This window comes from Ascaphus truei, chromosome 5, assembly GCF_040206685.1.
Source record: "Ascaphus truei isolate aAscTru1 chromosome 5, aAscTru1.hap1, whole genome shotgun sequence".
Taxonomy (NCBI): domain Eukaryota; kingdom Metazoa; phylum Chordata; class Amphibia; order Anura; family Ascaphidae; genus Ascaphus; species Ascaphus truei.
The window spans coordinates 301,343,612-301,368,112 of record NC_134487.1 but is presented as its reverse complement, the minus strand read 5'-3'; the positions used below and the strand labels follow the sequence as shown (position 1 = coordinate 301,368,112).

General features: G+C 46.4%; 1 protein-coding gene and 1 long non-coding RNA gene across 14 annotated transcripts in view; one reads left to right on the top strand and one right to left on the bottom strand.

The window, feature by feature from the left end:
* The window catches only part of ABCC9 (ATP binding cassette subfamily C member 9), a 148,402-nt gene that overhangs the window by 43,437 nt on the left and 80,464 nt on the right, over positions 1–24,501 (bottom strand). For 6 of the 11 annotated variants that reach the window (XM_075602921.1, XM_075602920.1, XM_075602923.1 and 3 more), the window contains 8 exons: positions 19,748–19,786; positions 16,814–16,915; positions 15,337–15,421; positions 12,179–12,259; positions 11,139–11,276; positions 7,456–7,581; positions 2,293–2,389; positions 1,172–1,437 (listed from right to left, as the gene is read on the bottom strand). In XM_075602921.1, coding sequence (XP_075459036.1) covers positions 1,172–1,437; positions 2,293–2,389; positions 7,456–7,581; positions 11,139–11,276; positions 12,179–12,259; positions 15,337–15,421; positions 16,814–16,915; positions 19,748–19,786 — 934 coding nt within the window. The remainder of the gene's footprint in view (positions 1–1,171; positions 1,438–2,292; positions 2,390–7,455; positions 7,582–11,138; positions 11,277–12,178; positions 12,260–15,336; positions 15,422–16,813; positions 16,916–19,747; positions 19,787–24,501) is intronic. The other 5 variants (XM_075602924.1, XM_075602925.1, XM_075602926.1 and 2 more) reach the window with 3 other exon arrangements.
* LOC142496278 (uncharacterized) lies at positions 50–17,080 on the top strand. Of its 3 annotated transcripts, XR_012801935.1 has the most exons (4): positions 50–696; positions 11,578–11,675; positions 14,322–14,584; positions 16,774–17,080. It is a non-coding gene; the product is annotated as an uncharacterized LOC142496278 (long non-coding RNA). The 3 variants fall into 3 exon arrangements; XR_012801936.1 differs by lacking the exon at positions 11,578–11,675 and having other exon boundaries at positions 56–708; XR_012801934.1 differs by lacking the exon at positions 11,578–11,675 and having other exon boundaries at positions 57–696.

The following is a 24,501-nucleotide window of genomic DNA, read 5'->3' as shown; positions in this document are numbered from 1 at the left end:
TACTAAAACTCATAGTTCATGGAGAAAATGGTGGTTTATAGAGATGAATATTAAAAAAACAAAGGTGGAGAACATTTGACCTTGCACATGAGCTGCTGATTTCCATTTAAAAAACACCCAGCGCAGATCCGTGTGCGTCTGCTCCCTTCTTCCACATTACACCAACTGGCACACAGGGTCAGTGGGATAGGTTTGGCAACAAAGAAAATTGAAAGAATATATACAAGACTTCTAATTTTAATCCATTTTTAGTGGATTAATTTTCCTCACTGTGGGTCTCTATAAGCACTTATATAGGGTTTGTTGGGGTTGTCTCACTGATTTTGTCCATTTTTTTCCATTTTTCTAACATGTTTCAAAGCACTACGGAGTTTTTCACTCTCCTCCATCTCCCTCGCAAAATATCTTCGGCTGAAGAGTGGAGGAGATGCAGAGCCCAGAGGAGTCTGGCGCCTGCGCAGAGACGGAGGTGACTGACTACCAAGTTACAAACAGCAGGGCAAACTCCGGGACCACATATCACCGGCAAGCAGTGACGTCACGCAAGATGAAAGATCGCGGGATTTCCGGATCGGAAGCCGACCAATTAGGATCGAGGATGGATGCCGCGGTGACTACGCACACGCCGAACGTGGACGTCCGTGCTCATGCAGTTGGTGTAATGCGGAAGAAGAGAACAGACGGACAAGGGCCCAGGTGGGAGAGCTGGTGATAATTTTGACGTTTTTCACATTGTTTAGGACAATACATACAGGACATTTTTGGGCGGAGGGAATGCCGGTCACTTGAAAAAGGCCGCTCTGGTGGTCGAAACGTGGTTTTAATCTGACAATAAATGTAATTTTTGAAAATCCGTAGTGCCCCGAATCATCCTCTGATTCTGGATTATTTTGGCAGGTATTCCCTGAGCCAGGAGCACTGTATGTATTGACAACATGTTATTTGGTGTGCAGCATATAACATTTTATTTGCAATGGTTAATTAACCACTTCAGTGCATGACAGCCCATAATGCATTGCAAAGCATGATTATGAGGGGAACGAGACACTGAAGTGTATATTTTGAATGTAACAATGTGATACAATTACAATGACTACATATTCCATTCTGTGAAACCAGCGCGGTGCTGACATGGCTGATTCCGATGAAGCATATACAAAGAAACTGGTACCTCTAAGTGCTGTATTACCGCATTGAAATCTGTGCCGTTGGTGCTTGTACTGTTTGGCCATGTCTTGGATTTGGAGGTCCAGTCAGCCAGCCAGTAGTCAATAGCCACGATGACCGAGTGTTTCATAAGCTTAGAGAAAATCATTAGAAAAAGCAAGAGAAATCCTCCCGAGCTCAGATATCTCCAGAAAGTCCTCCACGGCATCTTTGTCCTGAGTCGCATGACTGTTGACATGTTATCATCTTCGTCTTCCTCCTCTTCTTCCTCTGTATGTCAAAAGTATATAAAGTAACAGGGATGTGAACGTTTTAAAGTCTGTTAAAAGCGACATAATATGTTCATATTTGAACATTACCCAATCCTTTGTCCTTGTGGATAATACGGATAGCTGATAATATGGACTGCCGGTTAGCATGGATTACGGGTTTGTGGGAAATAATTGGATTTCTCCATCATTTTCACCCTTTAACATTTACTATATTTGATTAGATTACAGATGTAACCAACGTTATTGTAACCGGCGGCGAGCTGCAGCGGGACACACGCCGTACCCGCGGGAGGCGAGCGCAAGAAGGGGGCGGGGTTATCTCATCATCTCGCAACGCACGCTACGGGCATCAATAACGCCGGCAACATCTGTATGACAGATTTCTGAACAATTGTTGCTCATAACTAAAACATCAACATCACGATAATTACCTTTATCATACAATACTTGCCAAAGACACTTCTGTGCTTTGTGGATTGCTAAAATTGTGTAGCATTTAATAAAGGTAGATCAAATATTTTCCCCCCGTAAATAGATATCAGAACATAATGTGAGGCCCTTTTCCTAAATGCTTATTAATGCTCCAGGACATCTCCATTTTTGCCTTTTAAAAATAATTATTCTCTTGCATCTCAATGGATGCTACCAGTTCTTCCGGGCATTTCTTTATTATGATCATGGAAGAAATTTGAAGTCAAATTTTGAAATGTTTCCGTAACTTCTTTTGTCATGTACACACAGTAAAGGAAAGTAATTAGTGTAGTAACTTTGCTAACCTTTTGAGGCTATGTTTTAAGAGGCGGCAGACGGCATTTCACCGAGAATTGCCTCCAGCAGAGACATGATACTGTACCTTCACCTTCGTCCTCCGTCTGAGACTTGGCTTCTCTGGAGTACATTGCTCTCCTAAGGGTTTTCCTTTCCATGGTAGCGAGGTCAGCCTCTGTGTCCTAGAGCAACACGGATTATTCACGTAACAATAATGATATCGGGGACCGTGTATATAAACATGCAGAGCAGCGTTTTCATGCACGGAACCGTTTTCCTGTTAATAATAATAATAATAGCATGTTCTTGTATAGCGCTGCTACTTATACGTAGCGCTTTACAGAGACATTTTGCAGGCACAGGTCCCTGCCCCGTGGAGCTTACAATCTATGTTTTTGGTGCCTGTTCCTGTTCCATTCAATGGAAGAGACAGTTTGTTAGGAGCCACAAAGTTAACGTCACAATTTGTGACACAGATTGAAGGAAGATAAGGTGGGGCATAGATCAGCACAATTACATACATCTCATTATACTCTCTGCGGGATGTAACTTCCCCCTAACTGCTCCACAAATTGCTTTTGACACACGTGATGCAAAAATTGGAGCAAAGACCTTTGTAAAAAATGTTTTTCACATGAGAGCAAACTGAAGCCGACACCAGGAGGCCGGAGGGGGAGAACAATGTGCTGCTTCCCTCCTCGCTCACTCCATGCCAGAGTCCCCACATCCAAAGCCCAGGAGAACCCCCTCACTGACTCCATCATCTCAGGGATCCAGGAGCAGAGCGCGTTTCCTCCGGCGAGTTAAGTTTATAGGGTAAAGCTGGCACCAACACAGGATTCTGGGATACAGGCTGGGATCACTTTTATTTGTAAAACCTCAAACGTTTCTTCTTCCGATTTAAGAGCAGTCATTTTGTGGCCTTGAAACCACACGCGTAACGACCGGTCCCGTTTGTCTGACTTTAGCTTGCTGCAGCGCAAAACATCCGGGCAGCGTCAATATCATGTGAGTGTGCCTGGGTGCTTTCTGCAGGTGTGGGTGTGCCTGGGTGCTTTCTGCAGGTGTGAGTGCGTCTGGGTGCTTTATGCAGGTGTGAGTGTGCCTGGGTGCTTTATGCAGGTGTGGGTGCTTTCTGTGGGTGTGCGTGGGTGCTTTCTGCAGGTATGGGTGTGCGTGGGTGCTTTCTGCAGGTGTCGGTGTGCGTGGGTGCTTTCTGCAGGCGTGAGTGTGCGTGGGTGCTTTCTGCAGGTGTGGGTGTGCGTGGGTGCTTTCTGCAGGTGTGTGTGTGCGTGGGTGCTTTCTGCAGGTGTGTGTGCGTGGGTGCTTTCTGCAGGTGTGTGTGCATGGGTGCTTTCTGCAGGTGTGTGTGTGCATGTGTGCTTTCTGCAGGTGTGGGTGTGCGTGGGTGCTTTCTGCAGGTGTGGGTGTGCGTGGGTGCTTTATGCAGGTGTGTGTGCATGGGTGCTTTCTGCAGGTGTGGGTGTGCATGGGTGCTTTCTGCAGGTGTGGGTGTGCGTGGGTGCTTTCTGCAGGTGTGGGTGTGCATGGGTGCTTTCTGCAGGTGTGGGTGTGCGTGGGTGCTTTATGCACGTGTGGGTGTGCATGGGTGCTTTCTGCAGGTGTGGGTGTGCGTGGGTGCTTTCTGCAGGTGTGGGTGTGCGTGGGTGCTTTCTGCAGGTGTGGGTGTGCGTGGGTGCTTTATGCAGGTGTGTGTGCATGGGTGCTTTCTGCAGGTGTGGGTGTGCGTGGGTGCTTTATGCACGTGTGGGTGTGCATGGGTGCTTTCTGCAGGTGTGGGTGTGCGTGGGTGCTTTCTGCAGGTGTGGGTGTGCATGGGTGCTTTCTGCAGGTGTGGGTGTGCGTGGGTGCTTTATGCACGTGTGGGTGTGCATGGGTGCTTTCTGCAGGTGTGGTTGTACGTGGGTGCTTTCTGCAGGTGTGGGTGTGCGTGGGTGCTTTCTGCAGGTGTGGGTGTGCGTGGGTGCTTTCTGCAGGTGTGGGTGTGCATGGGTGCTTTCTGCAGGTGTGGGTGTGCGTGGGTGCTTTATGCACGTGTGGGTGTGCATGGGTGCTTTCTGCAGGTGTGGGTGTGCGTGGGTGCTTTCTGCAGGCGTGAGTGTGCGTGGGTGCTTTCTGCAGGTGTGGGTGTGCGTGTGTGCTTTCTGCAGGTGTGGGTGTGCGTGGGTGCTTTCTGCAGGTGTGGGTGTGCGTGGGTGCTTTATGCACGTGTGGGTGTGCATGGGTGCTTTCTGCAGGTGTGGGTGTGCGTGGGTGCTTTCTGCAGGTGTGGGTGTGCATGGGTGCTTTCTGCAGGTGTGGGTGTGCGTGGGTGCTTTCTGCAGGTGTGGGTGTGCGTGGGTGCTTTCTGCAGGTGTGGGTGTGCGTGGGTGCTTTCTGTAGGTGTGGGTGTGCGTGTGTGCTTTCTGCAGGTGTGGGTGTGCGTGTGTGCTTTCTGCAGGTGTGGGTGTGCGTGGGTGCTTTCTGCAGGTGTGGGTGTGCGTGGGTGCTTTCTGCAGATGTGGGTGTGCGTGTGTGCTTTCTGCAGGTGTGGGTGTGCGTGGGTGCTTTCTGCAGGTGTGGGTGTGCGTGGGTGCTTTCTGCAGGTGTGGGTGTGCGTGGGTGCTTTCTGCAGGTGTGGGTGTGCGTGTGTGCTTTCTGCAGGTGTGGGTGTGCGTGTGTGCTTTCTGCAGGTGTGGGTGTGCATGGGTGCTTTCTGCAGGTGTGGGTGTGCGTGTGTGCTTTCTGCAGGTATGGGTGTGCGTGGGTGCTTTCTGCAGGTGTGGGTGTGCGTGGGTGCTTTCTGCAGGTGTGGGTGTGCGTGTGTGCTTTCTGCAGGTGTGGGTGTGCGTGTGTGCTTTCTGCAGGTGTGGGTGTGCGTGGGTGCTTTCTGCAGGTGTGGGTGTGCGTGTGTGCTTTCTGCAGGTGTGGGTGTGCGTGGGTGCTTTCTGTAGGTGTGGGTGTGCCTGGGTGCTTTATGCAGGTGTGTGTGTGTGCGTGCGTGCTTTCTGCAGGTGTGGGTGTGCGTGGGTGCTTTCTGCAGGCGTGAGTGTGCGTGGGTGCTTTCTGTAGGTGTGGGTGTGCCTCTGTGCTATCTGAAGGATCACTTAAAGATGACAGTGCAGTCTTCTCCTGCCTTGGCATATCTGAGCTAACCTACTTTCTAAACGGCATGAAATATTACCTGTCAACAATATCTGGGGTTTCCGCGCCACCTCCTCTGCACAGCCACCTGAGCTCACCCTTAGCTGCCAGACTGCCTGGGTCCAAAGCTATAGTACGCTTTCAGGTAAGAGAGCAGTGGCCCTAACAGAAACAGGGCAATCCCTTAAAAACTCCATCAAGTAATAGTAGTGAGTGCCTGACAAGGGAGTCTGTGTGTGAGTGCCTGAGAATGAGGAGGTGAATGGGTAAGATCTTACGGGTGGGTTTCATATTGTGACTGGGTCTTCCTTCCCCAAAACGGAATGAGTCGTTCATGTGGCATAACAGCCACCGCCATTGTGTGGGTGATACCCCCAGTGTCCTCTTTTTGAATTGCAAAAATATGGTAACCCTAATAAAAGATTACAAAGGATCCTGTGATGTCAGGAAAAGGGAGCTGGAGGAGCAGGAATATCGGGATGCTTGATACGTCCCATCCCCATAACTCTTTTCAGGCAAGCGTTGACATATACTGCCCTGTTCTGGTTATTATCTTAAAAAGATTAGTAACAAGCACTGCAAAAATGTCAGGAACAAGCAATAAAAGTAGTTAGGGGCTCGGATTACAATCCTTATTACGGGGTATTTGGATCCGCTCAACAGGTTAAAGTTGTTTAAGTTAACACCGGGGGGAAAAAGGGGGTGTGATTGGAGCGCTAATGTGAAAAGTGTGAGGTAATGTGACCTGATTGAATTCAGGTAAACCCTTAGTGTGGGCTAGGCTGCCCGGTAACTAACGGACTGAAACAAAATCAGAAAATAGTAGACAAAAACAAATAAAACCGGCCTTACAAGCCCATAAATATGTGTCTTAGAGTCCGAAGATGGATGAAAAGTGTCCGAAGTTCTCCTGGTCTTGAGCTTCCAGGAAATAGAATGACCGTGTGTCCCATGATACAGTATGTGAATCAAACACAGGGAAATATCATAGTGCAATAGTGTTATTACAATACAAGACTGACACTACAAAAAACAAAGAACACTCGATACAATTGACTGACACTACAAACGAGACATACAAAACCAACTGACAAATAACAATGAAGACAGCAAATAGCAAGGCTGAAAATATCAAAGCTAATTTAATACAACATAAAAAACAATAAAATTGCTCATATAAGAATGACAAGGAGATGGCTGGTCCGGTACGTTAAAACCGGGGCCCTACTCACAAGGTGGTATGAGTATACAGGCACTGGGAATTAAGCGGCGGTGAGGTGTCAGCAAATCCTGCGCATCACGCTGGAGTGTCTATAGATGCACGCCAGTGCCTTCCTGCCTTCCTGCCTTCCCGGGCGGATGCTCCAATGCGGGGAGTGGATTTCCGGGGGAAATGAACCTCTTCCTACTCGCAACTTGGAACACGCACGTCTCGAGTCAATGACGTCAGATATAGCTAGTGAACTTTAACCCTACGCGCTTCGTGCGCTTGTGCGTCACTTATTCAGGGAATATGAAGTGACGCGCAGGATTTGCTGACACCTCACCGCCGCTTGATACCCAGTGCCTATATACTCACCTGGTGAGTAGGCCCCCGGTTTTAACGGACCGGACCAGCCATCTCCTTATTTGAGCAATTTTATTGTTTTTTATGTTGTATTAAATTAGCTTTGATATTTTCAGCCTTGCTATTTGCTGTCTTCATTGTTATTTGTCAGTTGGTTTTGTATGTCTCGTCTGTAGTGTCAGTCAATTGTATTGAGTGTTCTTTGTTTTTTGTAGTGTCAGTCTTGTATTGTAATAACACTATTGCACTATGATATTTCCCTGTGTTTGATTCACATATCACGGGACACACGCTCATCCTATTTCCTGGAAGCTCAAGACCAGGACAATTTCGGACACTTTTCATCCATCTGCGGACTCTAAGACACATACTTATGGGCTTGTAAGGCACCGTTTTTATTTGTTTTTGTTAAGTTAACACCAGTTATCTTACCCTGCAAAACATAAACATATAGTTTTCCGCATACAGTAGCTGTACAACTGAAAGAATGTTATGCTACAATGTTTATGTTATTATAATAAATCATCAAGTTCTTACCTTTTTTAATTCCTGATCTTGGCGGTTCATCAGAGTTTTCCAATGTTCGTAAAGTTCAACGTCGTTGTTCTGGATGTCCTTTAAAGTCCCCTCTCTTAGGACAGACCCATCTTTCATGGCAATAATCTAAACAAAAACATATTGACAGAAGAGGATTTACTGATTGGCTGTTTTTCAGCTTCATGCACATACTGTACAGTACTATAGGTGTATTTTATACTTTGAGACGAAAAATTACCTGAGAAAAGGAAGCCTCGGGAACGGTTCCCTAAATGTGATCCCTAGACCACACGTTGCCTCCAAATACTTTAATACTGGTTTCCCAACCACTTTACAATTCACAGGTGGCTGCTTTTACCTGCTTTTACCTGCAGCCTGTGCATTTGATATCACTAATAAAGTCTTTTGTTTTCGATACTTGTACGGTAATAAATACACTTAGATAGATTAGATTACTGAGATACAGATGTAGCAGGTGTTATTGCAGTTGCTGGTGCACGCCAGTGGGCATGGGCGTCCGCAGGAGGGGGCAAGGGGGGGCGCTTGCCCCCCCCCTGGATCCAGGGCCGCAAACAGGGGGGGCACAGGGGGGACAAGGGGTACTGCTTCCCGGGCCCCGTGGGTCAGGCCGGGCCCCGTGGGTCAGGCCGGGCACCAGTTAATTAAATAAATAAAAAATAAAAAAAGTTTAAAAAAATGGCGCCGATTCCCCGCTGTCCCGGCGCGCATGCGCAGGGCAAGCAGGGCCCGCTTCCCCCCGCTCCCAAAGTGGGACAGAGGGGGAAGTACAAGCAAAGCTCCTCTGCGGCCCGCTCCCCCTCTCGCTCCCAACGTGGGATGGAGGGGGAAGTACCAGCTCCTCTGCGGCCCGCTTCCCCCCCTTGGCCAGCTTCCCGCGCACCCACCTCCCACGTGCCCCCCGGCCCACCTCCCGTGGCCTTGCCCCCCCCCACCGAGCCCACCTCCCGTGCCCCCACCGAGGCCCCTCCCCAAGCCCACCTCCCGTCCCTGGCAGCTGCCGCGGGGATATCGGGGGGCAGAAGGGGATATCGGGGGCAGGAGGGGGAAGCGTCCGGCGACAAGCTGCACCCACCCGGTCAAGGTAAGTCACCCCACCCAGTCACTGTCACCTACTGTCACTGTCACCCACTGTCACTGTCACCCACCGTCACCCACTGTCACTGTCATCCACTGTCACCGTTACCCACTGTCACCATTACCCACTGTCAATGTCAACCACTGTCACTGTCACCCACCCAGTCACTGACTGTCACTCACCAAGTCACTGTCACCCACCCAGTCACTGTCACCTCACTGTCCCACCCAGTCACTGTCACTCACTCAGTCACCCAGTCACTGTCTCCCACCCACCCACTGTCTCCCACCCACCCAGTAACTGTCTCTCACCCACCCAGTCACTGTCTCCCACCCACCCAGTCACTGTCACCCACCCACCCAGTCACTGTTACCCAGTCACTCTCTCCCACCGTCATTCACCCACCCACCATCATTCACCCACCCACATTCAACATTCACCCACCCACCCACTGTCATTCACCCACTGTCATTCACCCATCCACCCACTCACTCACTGTCATTCACCCACCCACCCACATCATTCATCCACCCACCTACCGTCATTATCCCACCCACCCACCGTCATTCAACCGTCATTCACCCACCCACTGTCATTCACCCACCCACCCACTGTCATTCACCCACCCACCCACAGTCATTCACCCACCGACCCACCGTCATTCACCCACCCACTGTCATTCACCCACTCACCCACTGTCATTCTACTGTCATTCACCCACTTACCCAGGCAGGCAGGCAGACACATGACTTTTGTTGAAAATATAAAAATAAACAGGTTGCATTGTAATATTTATTCTGTATCAGAATAAGAAAACAGTTAAGTAAAAGTTGCGCTCTAAAAGATATTTTTTCGTGGTAGGTGCGCTATGGGTTCAGGGGGGCGCTATGGGTTCGGGGGGGCGCTATGGGTTCAGGGGGGCCTGCTCCTTTCATTTGTCCTGGGCCCCATGATTTCTGTTGGCGGCTCTGCCTGGATCACTCGCAGTCCTGGGCTGTTTTTGGCATTTATGGCGCCGTACAGTACGTTAACGGCGCTATAAACGCCAAAAACAGACTCTGGGTGGACCGGGACGGAGGTGGGTGGGTGCCCCTGGCGCCACGGCAGGCAGCTAGTGGTAGGCTAGCCTATGCTGCTACGCAGGAGGAAGCGCAGCGCACTGTCATTGGTAGCACTCGGGAGTGATGCGGCTCTCATTGGTAACACTACCTACCAATGAAAGCCGTCTCACTCCCAAGTCGGGACCAATCTGTGCCGCAGCCGGGACCGCCATTGCGCTGCGGTTATAAATTATGCCCCCCCCCCCGAAAAAATTTCTGCGGACGCCCATGCCAGTGGGTGCAATAACTTGTTAGCTCCGCCCATTTTTAGTGCGCCCCTAATTAAAACACAATGGCGTCTGCTCCCGCTGCCGCGCTCTGTGTGCCCAGCTACAACGTGTAGGAACAATGTCTACTACATCGGTACTGCCGAGTAAACGAGAATGTCAGTATTAGGTGATACCTAATTGATATTTTAGGACAAGCTTTCGCGAGCTCTCTCTCTTCCTCAGGTCAGCGATACTGATTTACAAACTATTCCATGAATTTAACACAGATACTTCTATTTAATGTACTGAGATATAAATGCATCGGTTAACAAAGTCAGATACTACAAACAACAAACAAAGTAACAGATACTACAAATAACAAAGTAACCGATACGACAAACAAAGTAACAGATACAACAAACAAGAAAGTAGCCGATACTACAAACAAAGTAACAGATACTACAAACAACAAAGTAACAGATACTACAAACAACGAAGTAACAGATACTACAAACAACAAACAAAGTAACAGATACTACAAACAACAAAGTAACAGATACTACAAACAAACAAAGTAACAGATACTACAAACAACAAAGTAACCGATGCTACAAACAAAGTAACAGATACTACAAACAACAAAGTAACAGATACTACAAACAACAAAGTAACAGATAATACAAACAACAAAGTAACAGATACTACAAAGTAATATATATTACAAAGTAACAGATACTACAAACAACAAAGTAACAGATACTACAAACACCAAAGTAACAGATACTACAAACAACAAAATAACAGATACTACAAACAACAAAGTAACAGATATTACAAACAACAAAGTAACAGATACTACAAACAAAGTAAAAGATACTACAAACAACAAAGTAACAGATACTACAAAGTAACTGATACTACAAAGTAACAGATACTACAAACAACAAAGTAACATATACTACAACGTAACAGATACTACAAAGTAACAGATACTACAAACAACAAAGTAACAGATACTACAAACAACAAAGTCAAGTGCAAGAACAGCACTTACAAATTATTCGTAATTTGTACGAAATTGTATGAAGTTGGTCCACAATCTGGAAACGTTTGAGCAGGTTTTGTAACTATTTCATACACCTAATTGGCATTTTATTCCAGTTTTAATGTAATTCAAACTGGATGTAGCATTCTCGGTCAAATAAAAAATGGAAAAGCAAAGTAAGTGTTCAAATCATGTGCTGTTATTGCATGCTACACGTGAGTTTAACATCTTACCCAGTCAGCTTGTGGCAGGTATTGTAATTTATGTGTAACCAGAACAACCGTCCTTTTATCTTCCTGAAGAAACTTCAAGATTCCTTCTTGCATTAGGTGATCACTTAAATGTATATCAAGTGCGGAGAATGGGTCATCCTAAGTCCACAGGAAAATAAAATACATGTAATTCCTTTCAACCAAGAATTTATATACAAATGATGAGCACCACAGAGGAATTTAAAATTCTATTGAATATTCATTGAACTATGTGAATTGTGGCTATAGCGTGCCACTGGAAACTATTCACGCAGCAAAAGTGACATTTTCAGCAGTTTAAAGACATTTTTGCAGAATATCACCAATCAGAAGGTCATTTCTTTATGACAAAATACATATATTTGTTTAAATGATTATTATTATTTGATCCACTAATAGACGCATTGATCTTTTACGCAAGTCTGCTAGTTCCTGCTCCTGTGTTTTACATCTCCCCTTCCGCTGCACCTCACAAGGCTCCTGGTTTTGGAATGCGTTCCCGAGGGGTTTGTATATACTGTATGTTGTTAAAATATATATTTAATATAGAATAAAGTATTGGATATGGTTAATAAAGAATATCTATTTGAATCAATTATTAGCATCTGTATTGCACTGAAGGGGTTATGCCAGGGGTAGCCAACACCAGTCCTCAAGGGCTACCAACAGGTCAGGTCTTCGACTGAGCCACCGGTGCAAGGATATCCTGAAAACCTGACCTGTTAGTGGTCCTTGAGGACTAGAGTTGGCCTCCCCTGGAGTATGCAATCCCCATAATGCAGCCATGCTTTGCTGTACAGAAATGGGTTACATGCTTTGCTGTACAGAAATGGGTTACATGCTTTGCTGTACAGAAATGGGTTACATGCTTTGCTGTACAGAAATGGGTTACATGCTTTGCTGTACAGAAATGGGTTACATGCTTTGTTGTAAGCTGACATAATACAGCTATTCCCTTTGTTCCCAGACATTAGAAGTACCCAGCAGCACAAGCCTGGTCACAGTAAGATACATATCCTTACCAGGAAGACAATGTTGGTATTTTGATAGAGAGCTCGTGCCACACATATTCGCTGCCGCTGGCCTCCACTTAAATTAAGCCCCTAATGAATACAACATCCATAAATAAGCTTGCATAGACAAAATATTTGTACAAGACGAGTCCGACCAGAGATGCCAAAATAACTCGAGCACTGTGCCTGTGACGTGAATTTTAATATAAATGTATCGTACAACTTTTCATTTTTGGGTTGAAGTTACTGATGTTGGCATACTGCAGGGTTTCTCAACTCCAGCCTCAAGACCCTCCCCCCCTCCCCCCACCCCAACAGGTCAGGTTTTCAGGATATCCCAGCTTCAGAATATGTCAGTCTTTGACTAAGCCTCTTTTTGAGCCACCAGTGCTGAAGCAGGAACTGATTGAGCCACCTGTGCTGAAGCAGGGATATCCTGAAAACCTGACCTGTTGGGGGGTCTTGAGGACTAGAGATGAGAACCCCTGCATACTGTATCATTCTAATGCTAACAAGAAAGCAGCAGCATATTTAAAGAAAGGGGCAACCTCACATTCTGAAACATTTTACGGCAGCAGAATGTCACGTCCGCACCAACACAACAGTTTGTACACTGTACATACAACAATTTGTACACTGTACATACAACAATTTGTACACTGTACATACAACAATTTCTACACTGTACATACAACAATTTGTACACTGTACATACAACAATTTCTACACTGTACATACAACAATTTGTACACTGTACATACAACAATTTGTACACTGTACATACAACAATTTCTACACTGTACATACAACAATTAAGCGGAACATATTGTTTGTTTGTCACTTGTTTAAGACAGCAGATTATGTTTTCGTGATAGTTATGTAGCACAATAAAAACATACCAACTCTCAAATAGCTGATCTTCCTGATAGCCCTTTCTCTCTCTCCACCCCCCCCCCCCCCCACTCACCCTCACTTTCAAGCTTCCTGCTAGCTTAATGTTGCAACCTTAAAGTAGTGGGCATTAGGGTGAAGAGAGGAGAAGATATGTGTGCAGTGGGTCACAGGAGAAGAGGAGAGAGCAGCAGGGTGCATGGGGAGATGAGGAGAGAGCAGTAAGGTGCATGGGGAGATGAGGAGAGAGCAGTAAGGTGCATGGGGAGATGAGGAGAGAGCAGTAAGGTGCATGGGGAGATGAGGAGAGAGCAGTAAGGTGCATGGGGAGATGAGGAGAGAGCAGTAAGGTGCATGGGGAGATGAGGAGAGAGCAGTAAGGTGCATGGGGAGATGAGGAGAGAGCAGTAAGGTGCATGGGGAGATGAGGAGAGAGCAGTAAGGTGCATGGGGAGATGAGGAGAGAGCAGTAAGGTGCATGGGGAGATGAGGAGAGCAGTAGGGTGCATGGGAGAGAAGTGGAGAGAGCAGTAAGGTGCAAGGGGAGATGAGGAGAGCAGTAGGGTGCATGGGAGAGAAGTGGAGAGAGCAGTAAGGTGCAAGGGGAGATGAGGAGAGCAGTAGGGTGCATGGGAGAGAAGTGGAGAGAGCAGTAGGGTGCATGGGGAGATGAGGAGAGCAGTAGGGTGCATGGGAAGATGAGGCGAGAGCAGTAGAGTGCATGGGGGAGAAGTGGAGAGAGCAGTAGGGTGCATGGGGGAGAAGAGGTGAGAGTAATAGGGTGCATGGGGAGATGAGGAGAGCAGTAGGGTGCATGGGGGAGAAGTGGAGAAAGTACTTGGATCCTTGGGGGAGTAGAGGAGTGTGCTTAGGTCCAGAAGAGATGGGACTTAGTTCTCCCTCTTGGATGGAGTTGAATGTTGGAATGTATGCAGAATATTTCAGTACATTCAGGGATTTTACTGATTTTACTTAGTCACAAGTCATACAAAGAATCAACTTTCATATTGAAGCAGTCGTAATATAAATCAGATTTCATTTTATACAAAATATACATCCCCCCCGTTGTTCCCAACTTGTTATTTCCTTCCTTATTAGCCACTTTAACTTAGGTTTTAGTTTCATAATAGCAACAAATATCAAACTTAGATTGTAAGCTCTTTGGGTCAGGGACTCTGCTTCCTCATTCTTCACTTTTATGTTTCATGTGTTTATTCCTATTTCTTCATCATTACACATTTTGATACAAATGAGGCTGCAGAGTTTGCTGGGGAACGTGGACACACTTTGACCCCACCTGGTCCGGCAGTTTGAATAGCGCCAGTATTACCCGAGAGCGGGTCCCACGGACGCCCATCCGGTGCTGAAGGAGGAGGGAGGAAGTGGACTTTTCTAGATAGGAAAGCTTGGCTGCACACAATCGGACATTTGGTCGCGGCCCGCCTTAGACCTTTGGACGTCGAGAGCCTTCGCCGCAGTCGCTCCGCCGCGGGACAATCCGCCACCGGCCGATTCACCATTAAGGTAAGTCAACGTAAGGGTGGGTTTCCGGTTTCCGGTTAGTGTAGGGGGTGAAGGATAGGAGTTTTTAGGGTAAGGGGTTTAGATAAGGGCTTTTAGGGTAAGAACTTAGAGTAATGGGGTTTTTAGGGTAAGGGGTAAGGTTTACCTTGTTACCTTGGCAGCAACAAGGCTGGCGGAGAGATGTCCCTGTGACTGTGGAGGGGAGGAGAGGAGGGGAGGGGAGAGGAGGAGAGAGGAGGAGAGGGGATGGGAGAGAGAAGGGGAGGGGAGGGGAGAGGATGGGAGAGAGGAAGGGGAGGAGAGGGGAAGGGGAGAGGAGGGGTTGGGAGGGGGGATGGGAGGGGGAGAGGCGGGGAGAGGAAGGAGGGGGGAGAGGAGAGGAGGGAGGAGAGAGGGGTGGAAGGGAGGGAAATGCTTGTGCAGCAGAGGGAGTCGTTGTTCTGCCTCCCACCCATATAATCCCAGCTTTAGCCTGGCAGCTGTACTCTTTGGCCCAGATCCCCTGCTAAGCCTTAGCACACCTCAGCCCCCATTCCTATGATTGAGAGTAAAGGTGTGCTAAAGCTTAGCCCCCGTTTGTGGATCCGGTCATTTGTGAACGATAGCAAATCTGACTGCATGGAAAGATCCAAAATAATATAAGTATATAAATATATATATATATATATATATATATATATATATATATATATATATATATATATATATATATATAAAATTATTATTATTATTATTTATGTTTTAATTTTTACCCTCTCTCCAATTTCTGTTTGATCTCCAAATGGCAAGAGGTCAATATCCGGCTGTAGAGAGCAGGCGTCAGTAACAGCTTTGTACCTGCAAAAAAACAGGAAGAAGTAGAAGCAGAAATATACATATTTTCACCAAGGGAACTGTGGCCGGAGCTTTCTATGGCTTGCATTTTACACTGAATATACAGCTCCTTTAGATACATATCATACATCAGGGGTAACCAACTCCAGTCCTCAAGAGCTACCAACAGGTCAGGTTTGCAAGATATCCCTGCTTCAGCACAGGTGGCTGTCTCTGCTTCAGCAAAGGTGTCGAAGACTGAGCCACTGATGCTGAAGCAGGGATATCCTGATAGCCTGACCTGTTGGTAGCTCTTCAGGATTGGAGTTGCCCATCCCTGTCATAGATAGTGTTAAGTTGAGATGTACAAAGCTGTGGCAGGAGGGCGAGAACATGTCATGTTTGCCCTTTTTTGAACCAGTGAAACATTTTGCTGCTTAGTCCGAGTTTGCGAGTGATTCGGCGATCATTAAATGAGCGATTCCTCCGAGAGGTTTCCGGAGGGGAACCGCGTTCATTTCAGCGCCGGCGACGTCCTGGTTCCCGAGACTATGGGACTTCTTGGAGATTTAAATCCTCCACGACCTGCTTTCGATGGGCCCGCGTGACGTGGGAGATTTAAACCTCCATTTTATTTCCCCTGGGGGGGATGATACCAACAGCACCTTACTAGACACAGGTCAACTCCCAAGACCCTCTGCTTCCATTACAGGGAAGAGAAATGGGGAGGGGGCAAAAAAAGCCGAGCAGGAGGAACGGCTCCTTCAAGTAATTCGCCTAATATGCTAATTTGGGAAAATCTGTAAAATTGCCGAAGTCGCAAAATCCCCTAAAATCGTTCTATTTCCTTAATGCTGAGACTATAAATAGGGCACACGCACACTGGTGGATCACTTTGCCCCCCCTAGGCTCACACGGGCAGGGTCGCTCCTACACCCCCCCCTTGTGGAAGAGCGACCCCCCCTCTCCTGCAGTGTAGTGGCTTTATGATGTAACGATGGCAACGCGCCATCATGTGACGATGCGGAGGCACTTGACGGCGGTCGCCATGACAACGTGACACTGCAGGATGGGGCGCCGCCTCCGGAGAAGGTTTATTTTAGGTTTTAAGACCCGTTTCTCAAGACAGGAAAATTGCCGCCCCCAAAAAAATTGCCGCCCCCAAAAAAATTGCCGCATGGCCTTGTGGGAAATTTACCTCTGCACACCCATCATTAGCTGGCGATATTTAGCCGGAAACTTGTCAAATGTTTTTCAAGGATGCGTAATTGGGGGGTAGGGGGGGTTTTTATTTAGCATTGTGGATAGTTTCCATCTCCAGAGGTAACAAAATCCAACTGCAGGATTTCTCTTACACTTGTTTTTTCCGGAAACAGGAATGGTGCGCCTGCGTTCTTTAACACGGCTGCTACTTACCTCTGCTTGATGAAAGGACTTCCAAATGTTATATTTTCTTCTACGGTGGCGTTTAGCAGCCACGGCTTCTGGCCGGCGTAAGCCACAGAATGTCTATTTTTGCTGTAAAGTAAAAAAAAAATATATATGGAATAATTAGGATACACCAGACTTTGTGCCGAATTGTTTGGTGAAATGGTTCCTCGTCCATTGACGCCAACCAAAAAGAAAAGAAAAGTGTGAATTCACGACAAGAGAAAATAAAAAGAAGCAAAATAACCAACCGTTCTTAATTTGTGCCAGTCTATTTGTATTATTACCTCCTCCCCGCCATATTGATAAATACAATTTTATAGGGAGAGGGGGAAGTAGAAACTTTCCTGATTGACAGCAATCAACATCAACAAGTAGATTGAAATCTCGATCTAGAGCATGGGGCTCAACTCCAGTTCTCAAGCCTCCCCCCCCCAAAGGTCCGGATTTCAGGATATCCTAGCTTCAGCAAAGGTGGCTCAATCAGAGGCTCAGTCTTTGATTGGGCCCCCTTTGCTGAAGCAGGGACTTATTGAGCCACCTTTGCTGAAGCTGAGATATCCTGAAAATGTGACCTGTCGGGGGAGTTTGAGGACTGGCGTTGAGCCCCTGTTCTAGTATGAAATCAAAGTGACCTGTTCAAAAAAACTCAAACACTGCGCTGAGGTCACAACAAGCCTCCTGCCGATTCAATAAAGCAGAAGACAGGTGACAGAGCCCGGGAACACCTAACCTCTTCCCCCACACACAATACAAGGACCCCAGCACACCTAACACAACCCTCCTCCATAGGAATGACCGACCCATATTAGACAAAGCTGGTAAACAGGATCTGTCGGTCATTGTACAATCCTAAATAAGACATAACATTAAAACATTATTACAGTATACATTTAAATATACCAAGTGGTCAAAACTTTTCTTCTTTTTCTTCTATTTTCATATCGGACGTCCCTTCCACACACGCCCTCTCTAAGCCATTTATTGAAGGGTTATGCGAATGCTCGGCCCTTATATATGCCTGTCGCTGACACATAACATGAGCTAGACAGCAGCTTGGTAAACTAACCAATCAGATTGGTTGATTTACCATGTTCTAACTGCTCTTAACACTGACGTAGGATGGTGGTGGGACGTTTTCTTCTACATGACACCATTGGTAAGGTAAGAGCAGTTCGAAGGTAGAAGAAAAGTCTGACATATTCTTTCAATTTCCAATGAGGATTATTCTAGAAGAGACGATAAATGGCTTCAATCAACATCGAGGGACCTTGGTGGCCAGGATTTGGGCAGGTCTTCAGACCCTGGTGGCCCTTTTTTTTCTTTTGGCCATGAAATGGTGATCCAGTGAAGACTGGGTTGTTTTTTACATTGATGGCATTTTGGAAGGGGGCTTTTTTGTGGTTGGTCATTATGACCACTATGGTTACAAAGGGGTAATAATGTTGTTATTTTATATATGTGTGTATTTGTTTTCACTAAGGGAGGGGGCACTAAACGACCCCGACGCACCCATACCCCTCATTCTATTCAACCAATGTCAGTCCCTTTGCCCTCCCCTGCTAAGCAACATTTCCTCCCACTCCTCCCCAGATTAATAAATAGGAAACTTGTCGGCGGGCCTGAAGCTAATCGTCTGTTTCTCTGGTTGAAATACAAGTACAACTAATTTTTTGCAAATGAGTCGAAAAGTGGAAAATAAATTTGGGGGGGGGGGAGCTCTGAAATATATTTGCAATGCCAAAGCTGCATTTGAACTGGGTCCAACGTCTGAGAGCGTGGAAAGCAGGGAATAAGTGAGCGCACGGGTAAGTGACTTCAGGCACAGTGGATACTGTATGTCCATTAGAGTTCTGCTTAAATGTTAGTTTAGGTGTATATGATTGTTTTAGTTCAATGTGAGAAATAGCACGGAAAGATACCCTGAAAGAGAGAGAGTATGAAAAGCGTCTAGAGACAGGAGACAAAGGGACATAGTCTATATCTGCCGGAGCGGCTGATTGGGCCGTTTCAGTGTATATAGAACAAACCCCGGAGTATTGACTGATCAAATGACTCAAAAAACACACTGGGCTGAAAAAGCAAAAAATGTAAAAAAAGCTAGACATGTAATGAATGGGTTAATTAAAAATATATACGCTAGGGAAAAAAAGAAAGGGGAAGAGAGAATTAAGGGAGCAAAAGAGGCAAATATAAAGGGCAATGTTACCAATTGTAAAATACTGGCTCTGTTTTTAACGAATGAAGAACGGACTCACGCAGATCCTCGGGGGTTGAGCAGACAGGTTTAGGAATGGTTATGGAAGGAAAGAGATTTTAGAAGAGCGGGGTACCACTGAGATTAGTCGGACTGCGTGTGATGGTGGCATCTCTACCGTGAAGAGGAGGTGAGATGCAGGAAAGGAAAAGGGATAGTTAAAAACTAAAAAATCAATCCACACAGAATGCCACGGTGATTACTGGTTCGAATCGCACAAAATAACCACGTGAATGTTATCATGCCACAGTTTATAAACATTGTAGTGAAATGTTATCTTCCAATTTCACAGACGTTATCGGAAGTGTCTAGAAGTAGATTGTCCAGTATGGTTAGAAGAACGAAGTAAATCAGGGGTGCTCAACTCCAGTCCTCAAGCCCCCCCCCCAAATGGTCAGGTTTTCAGGATATTCCTGCTTCAGCACAGGCGGCTCAATCAGTCCCTGTTTCAGCACAGGTGGTTCAATCAGAGGAAGACTGAGCCTCTGATTGAGCCACCTGTGCTGAAGCTGGGATATCCTGAAAACCTGACCTGTTGGGGGGGCGTGAGGACTGGAGTTGAGCCCCCTGAAGTAAATCATAAAGCACCTAATGTGAAAAAATGGAAAGCCAGAGGAAGCAAACCATTAATAATGTTATCGATTTCACACAGAGAAAAGAAATACCTTCTGTCTGCTTCAAAGACAGGGTCACTTTCATTTACACTGCAAGGTATGGGAGACACGTTTCAGTATTTCAACTAAGCACTTGAATATCTAGCAATCTAAGTACAAACGTGACTCTTTCTTCCCTGCAGTAAATAAGGATAGCAATAGTATAAATATATAATATCTGCTTTATTCTGAAACCCGGGTAGTTTGTGCTAACCAGGAAAAGAAACGTTTTAAAACCCTTTATGGTGAGAAATAGACAGACATTTTGGATCTCAGTGTTGTTTTGTAATATTTATAAACAGTGATTTTTTGGAAAAAAATATGTGCTGGTACCCGGCTGCGGGGGAAAGCGTGGTGCATTATAACTTCGCACAGCGTTACGTGACATCACGTCATGGCAACGCGGCACCATGTGACGTTGTGGTATCACATTTTCATGGCAACATGGCGCAGTTTGATGCCGCTTATTTATGGCGACACGTTATCAAAGCAGAAGATGCCAGAGATAAAGAGGAGAAGGTAACAAAAAAAAGGTGCCGGTACATTGTACTGGCGCGAACCGTCACAAAAAAAGCCCTGCTCATAAACAAACATTTTATAGCAAGCAGAGTTACCCATATGTAGTTTGGGTCAAGAGTAGTCATGGACATAAACAAGCTGTTAGCTGTTAACAGAATATACCTATAAGTGTTTGTGACCATTACATGTTATATGGACTCATTGGGAGTTGCAGCAAAGACTAATGTACAGATTTAGCCTGTGCCACTTGTGCTGGTGGCATACGTATAACACTGCCCGTATTCAAAAGGATTGAAATATATTATTGATATATGGACAGTAACACAACAGGCATTACACTGTGTAGCTAGTAACTACTCCCCCCATTGGGATTATTAGACTAGATAATACATTTCTGTGTTGAGCATGAACTCCTTACTCGCCCAATAAGTATGGTGCCCCAAATGCTATCTGGAGTCTTTTCCTGTGGTACATCCCAAATCTAGCCCTATTTAGGGATATCCTAAAATCGTGACCTGTTGTTCACAAAACAAATGTTATTCTGGGTAACAGATGTAAAACCATGGAGCTTATGTTTTGCAAACATTTTCAGCATGTGTATCGCTGGCAGGAACCAGAGATTTTTTCCAGTCACAGTTGTGGTTAACATTGGAAAAATAAACACAATTAAAAGTAAAATAAGAAAGCCTTTAAACAGAATAGGTTTATTGTGAGCTCTGCAATAAAAGTGAGATGGAGAGTTCCCCACCACCTCCCCCCCCCCAAAAAAAAGAAGAAAAGCCATTATGTAAAAGAAAGCTTCAGAGCAAAGACATGACATTATTAATGTCCAAATGTGGTTGAAAATCCTTTTATATCAAGTAATCAGAATAATACCATAATGTTGCATAAAATAAATATTAAATGAGAGAGAGAGAGTGAGAGAGAGAGAGAGAAAGGAAGAAAAAGAGAGCGAGAAAGAAAGAGAGAGTGTGAGAGAGAGAGTGAAATAGAGAATCAGGACAAGCACTTCAGGATCCAGAGGTGACATTTATTTCTCAGAGACAAATGTCACCTTTGGATCTTGGAGTGCCTGGCCTGATTTCCTCTATCAGATGTGCTGCCTTGGGGGGAGATAGAAGTGCTCCCCAGCTGCGGAAGCTGGCTAAAGAGGACCTACAGAGGAGAGTTTCTCTGGGCTCAGGTGGGGCCGAGTTCCCCAAAGAAGGAAAGGACGCAAGATCGTGCTGAAGCAGGGACGTCTTCTCCATAAGGACTAAGATAAGCAAAACCCTTACTATTGTATGCAGACTGTGTTACATTGTTGCATATGCCAGGGCATGTTTTGGCTTGGGAATCAGCTTAGCTGGCCATGCAGTTAGTGAGGTTGAAAGCTACGGTGTAGTTAGCTTTCCCTAAAGGGAATAGGAGTTTATATTATTTGGTTTTCTTAAAGGGACGGTGGGCCTGCTATATGATTTAATCCCTGTAAATAAAACCCCTGCAGTTAAACTTTATACAGCCGGGGCCTTACATCCGGCCTTACATTGGGACAAATGAGATTGCAACGTGGTCTGGGCATCACAATATATATACACATATATATTAAATATTTCACACCTAATACATAGTGAATTTGTGTAGGCCCACCAAAGTTTCCCGAATCCCAGAACTATAGTCCCGGGTTGCTGAGCAGTGGAAATGGGTGTGTACTTGGTTGGCCAGTTGGGTGGGAAGACACCTGTTGAACTTGGGTGGGCAGGTCCTTCTGCTTGAGCCTGGCAGAGGAAGGAGTCTGGCTAGTCGATCATGGATCTTGGGCCTGACTTACAATTGGCTGGATCCAACTCCTGGGATGGGCCCAGTCCTGGGACATGGCTCTTTTCAGTGGCTCTGCATCGGTGTATCAATGCAGAGCATATCTCCAGAACAGAAATAATTTAGAGATTGTGCAAAGAAGGACGCCTAATATGGTGAATGTTCTACATCGTAAAACTTATTTGGAAAGACTGAAGGACCCCAAGATGTACACCTTGGAGGAGAGAAGATACCGGGGGAATATGAATGAAAGTTTTAAACATATCATGGGTTTTAACAAGGTACAGGAGGGAAGCATGTTTCAGAAAGAGAAGTGTTAGAACAAGAGGTCATCCTATGTTAGGGTGACCAGACGTCCTGGTTTAGCTGGACAAGTCCTAGTTTTTAAGCCTTTGGCATGACTTTTTTGTCCACTGTCCCGATTTTTATCGGCGCCAGCTTCGCATGCGCGATAGACCCATACTGACCACGCATGACCGGCTGGCAAACACCTATCGCACATGTGCGGCCGGCGCTCGCCATTCGGGCATGCGCAAAATTTGTCCATGTTTTTCCCGGGACAAATACAGTCACCCAATCCTACGCAGCTGGAGGGCGGCAGGCTCGGAGGAGGGAAGGTGGGAGAATCTAATACAGTATGGGAATGAAAAACTGCTTGGGATAAACAAAAGGCAATCCTAGATATGGAAGAAATTCAAGGACCAAGTAGGGTCGGAGGTGTTGGAACATATACCCATATGGATAGATTAGGTTGGCGAAGAGGCACTTATCTACCGCTAAGGTCTGTGGAAGGGTAACGCCCCAGATCAGGTGTTAACTGCCATTCAAGTCAATCATTTCTATGTTAGCAAGGCATGTTATCCTCTCCAACAGATGGTGAAGAAAGGCAGTTGTATGCTGTATGCCTGCACATTGGCGTTATCACGTCACCCCATGCGTGTGTCATCCTGCAATTTGGGCAATGTCGTTATTATATTCAAATGCATCATATTCTTTTTGTCATTTACTTCCCTTTCCTTAGCACAGGGGTGGCCAACTCCAGTCCTCACGGGCCACCAACAGGTCAGGTTTTATGGATATCCCAGCTTCAGCACAGGTGGCTCAATCAGTCTCTGCTTCAGCACAGGTAGCTCAATCTGTCTCTGCTTCAGTATAGGTGGCTCAATCAGTGGCTAAGTCTTTGACTGAGCCACCTGTGCTGAAGCAAGGATATCCCGACCTGTCCTGGAACCAGATTCCATATTCTCTGTCTCCCTTTGCAGCTCATGGGATTAATTTCTCCCTAGTTTAGCTGCCTGTTATTTTCCCTGTCCCAGCAGCTAGCTGCATGTGAAAAGGCAACATTATTGTTACATGTTGTTTACACAGCCTGTGTTGGTTGCCTGCATCTCCTATTCTCCTAGCTGAGAGTGGGCTATTCCTACCCCCCTGTCCTTGCTGACAGTTAGTATAGTCTCACTTCCCTTCTAGTGTGACCCTTGCTCCTCACTTCCTTTTCACCCAGGACTCTGAGTGAGTACCTGCCTGCTATTTACCCCAGCAAGGCCTTTCTGTTTTACCCTGCCTCATCCTTGATACACTGCACTTCAGACAGAGAAGCACTCCACACCCACACTACATCTGCAAGTACCTTTCTTCCTGTGATTTCCCTCAATAAAACTAAGGCCGAGTCCATAGAAGGCACGTCCGTGCTGAGCCGTGCGGACGCTCTGCGCTGAGCCCCTGCATCCTCCATGGGGGGCTCATGCGAGCGTCCGCAGGCGTGCTGAGGCGCTGGATTTTTCAGCCGACAGCCAAGCTGTTTTTCAGAGCGCTGTCAGCTGAAAACATCCAATCAGCGCGGAGCAGCGTCAACGTGACGGCGCCGTGACGTTGACGTCGGTGCGTCGCGGGCGATTGGCCCAGCGACGTCACTGCCCCGCCTCCCTCAGTCTCCCCCCGCCTCCCGATCGCGCCCGCTGGCTCGCCTGCATGGGCATGAAATAGCGCAGATTTCAGCAGGCGAGCCTCAGCGTCAGCTCGCCTCAGCGCTGCTACCCCCCTCTATGGCCCCAGCCTAAGAAAGACAAAGGACTTGTTTGTGCTTTGGAAGAGGGAAGGCATGAGTTAAGCTTACTGGAACTATTCATACATCATTCGTGACCCTGGTTTCAGGAAATGACCTGTTGGTGGCCCTTGAGGACTGGATGCGCCCACCCCTGGATTAACATTACTTGCCATGCCTGATGCGGTGTAGCTAACACTCTGTATCAAAAGCAGAAAAGGAATCCCCAGGTTTCCTCCATTTGATACACTGCACTCTCCTTTGGAATGATTCATAGAAACCACTGACACGGAATGTTAATGACACGGAATGTTAATGACATGGAATGTTAATGACATGGAATGTTAAAGACACGGCTTTCAGTGACACAGGACACCCTACTGTACATTCCAAAGCGGGAACTCCT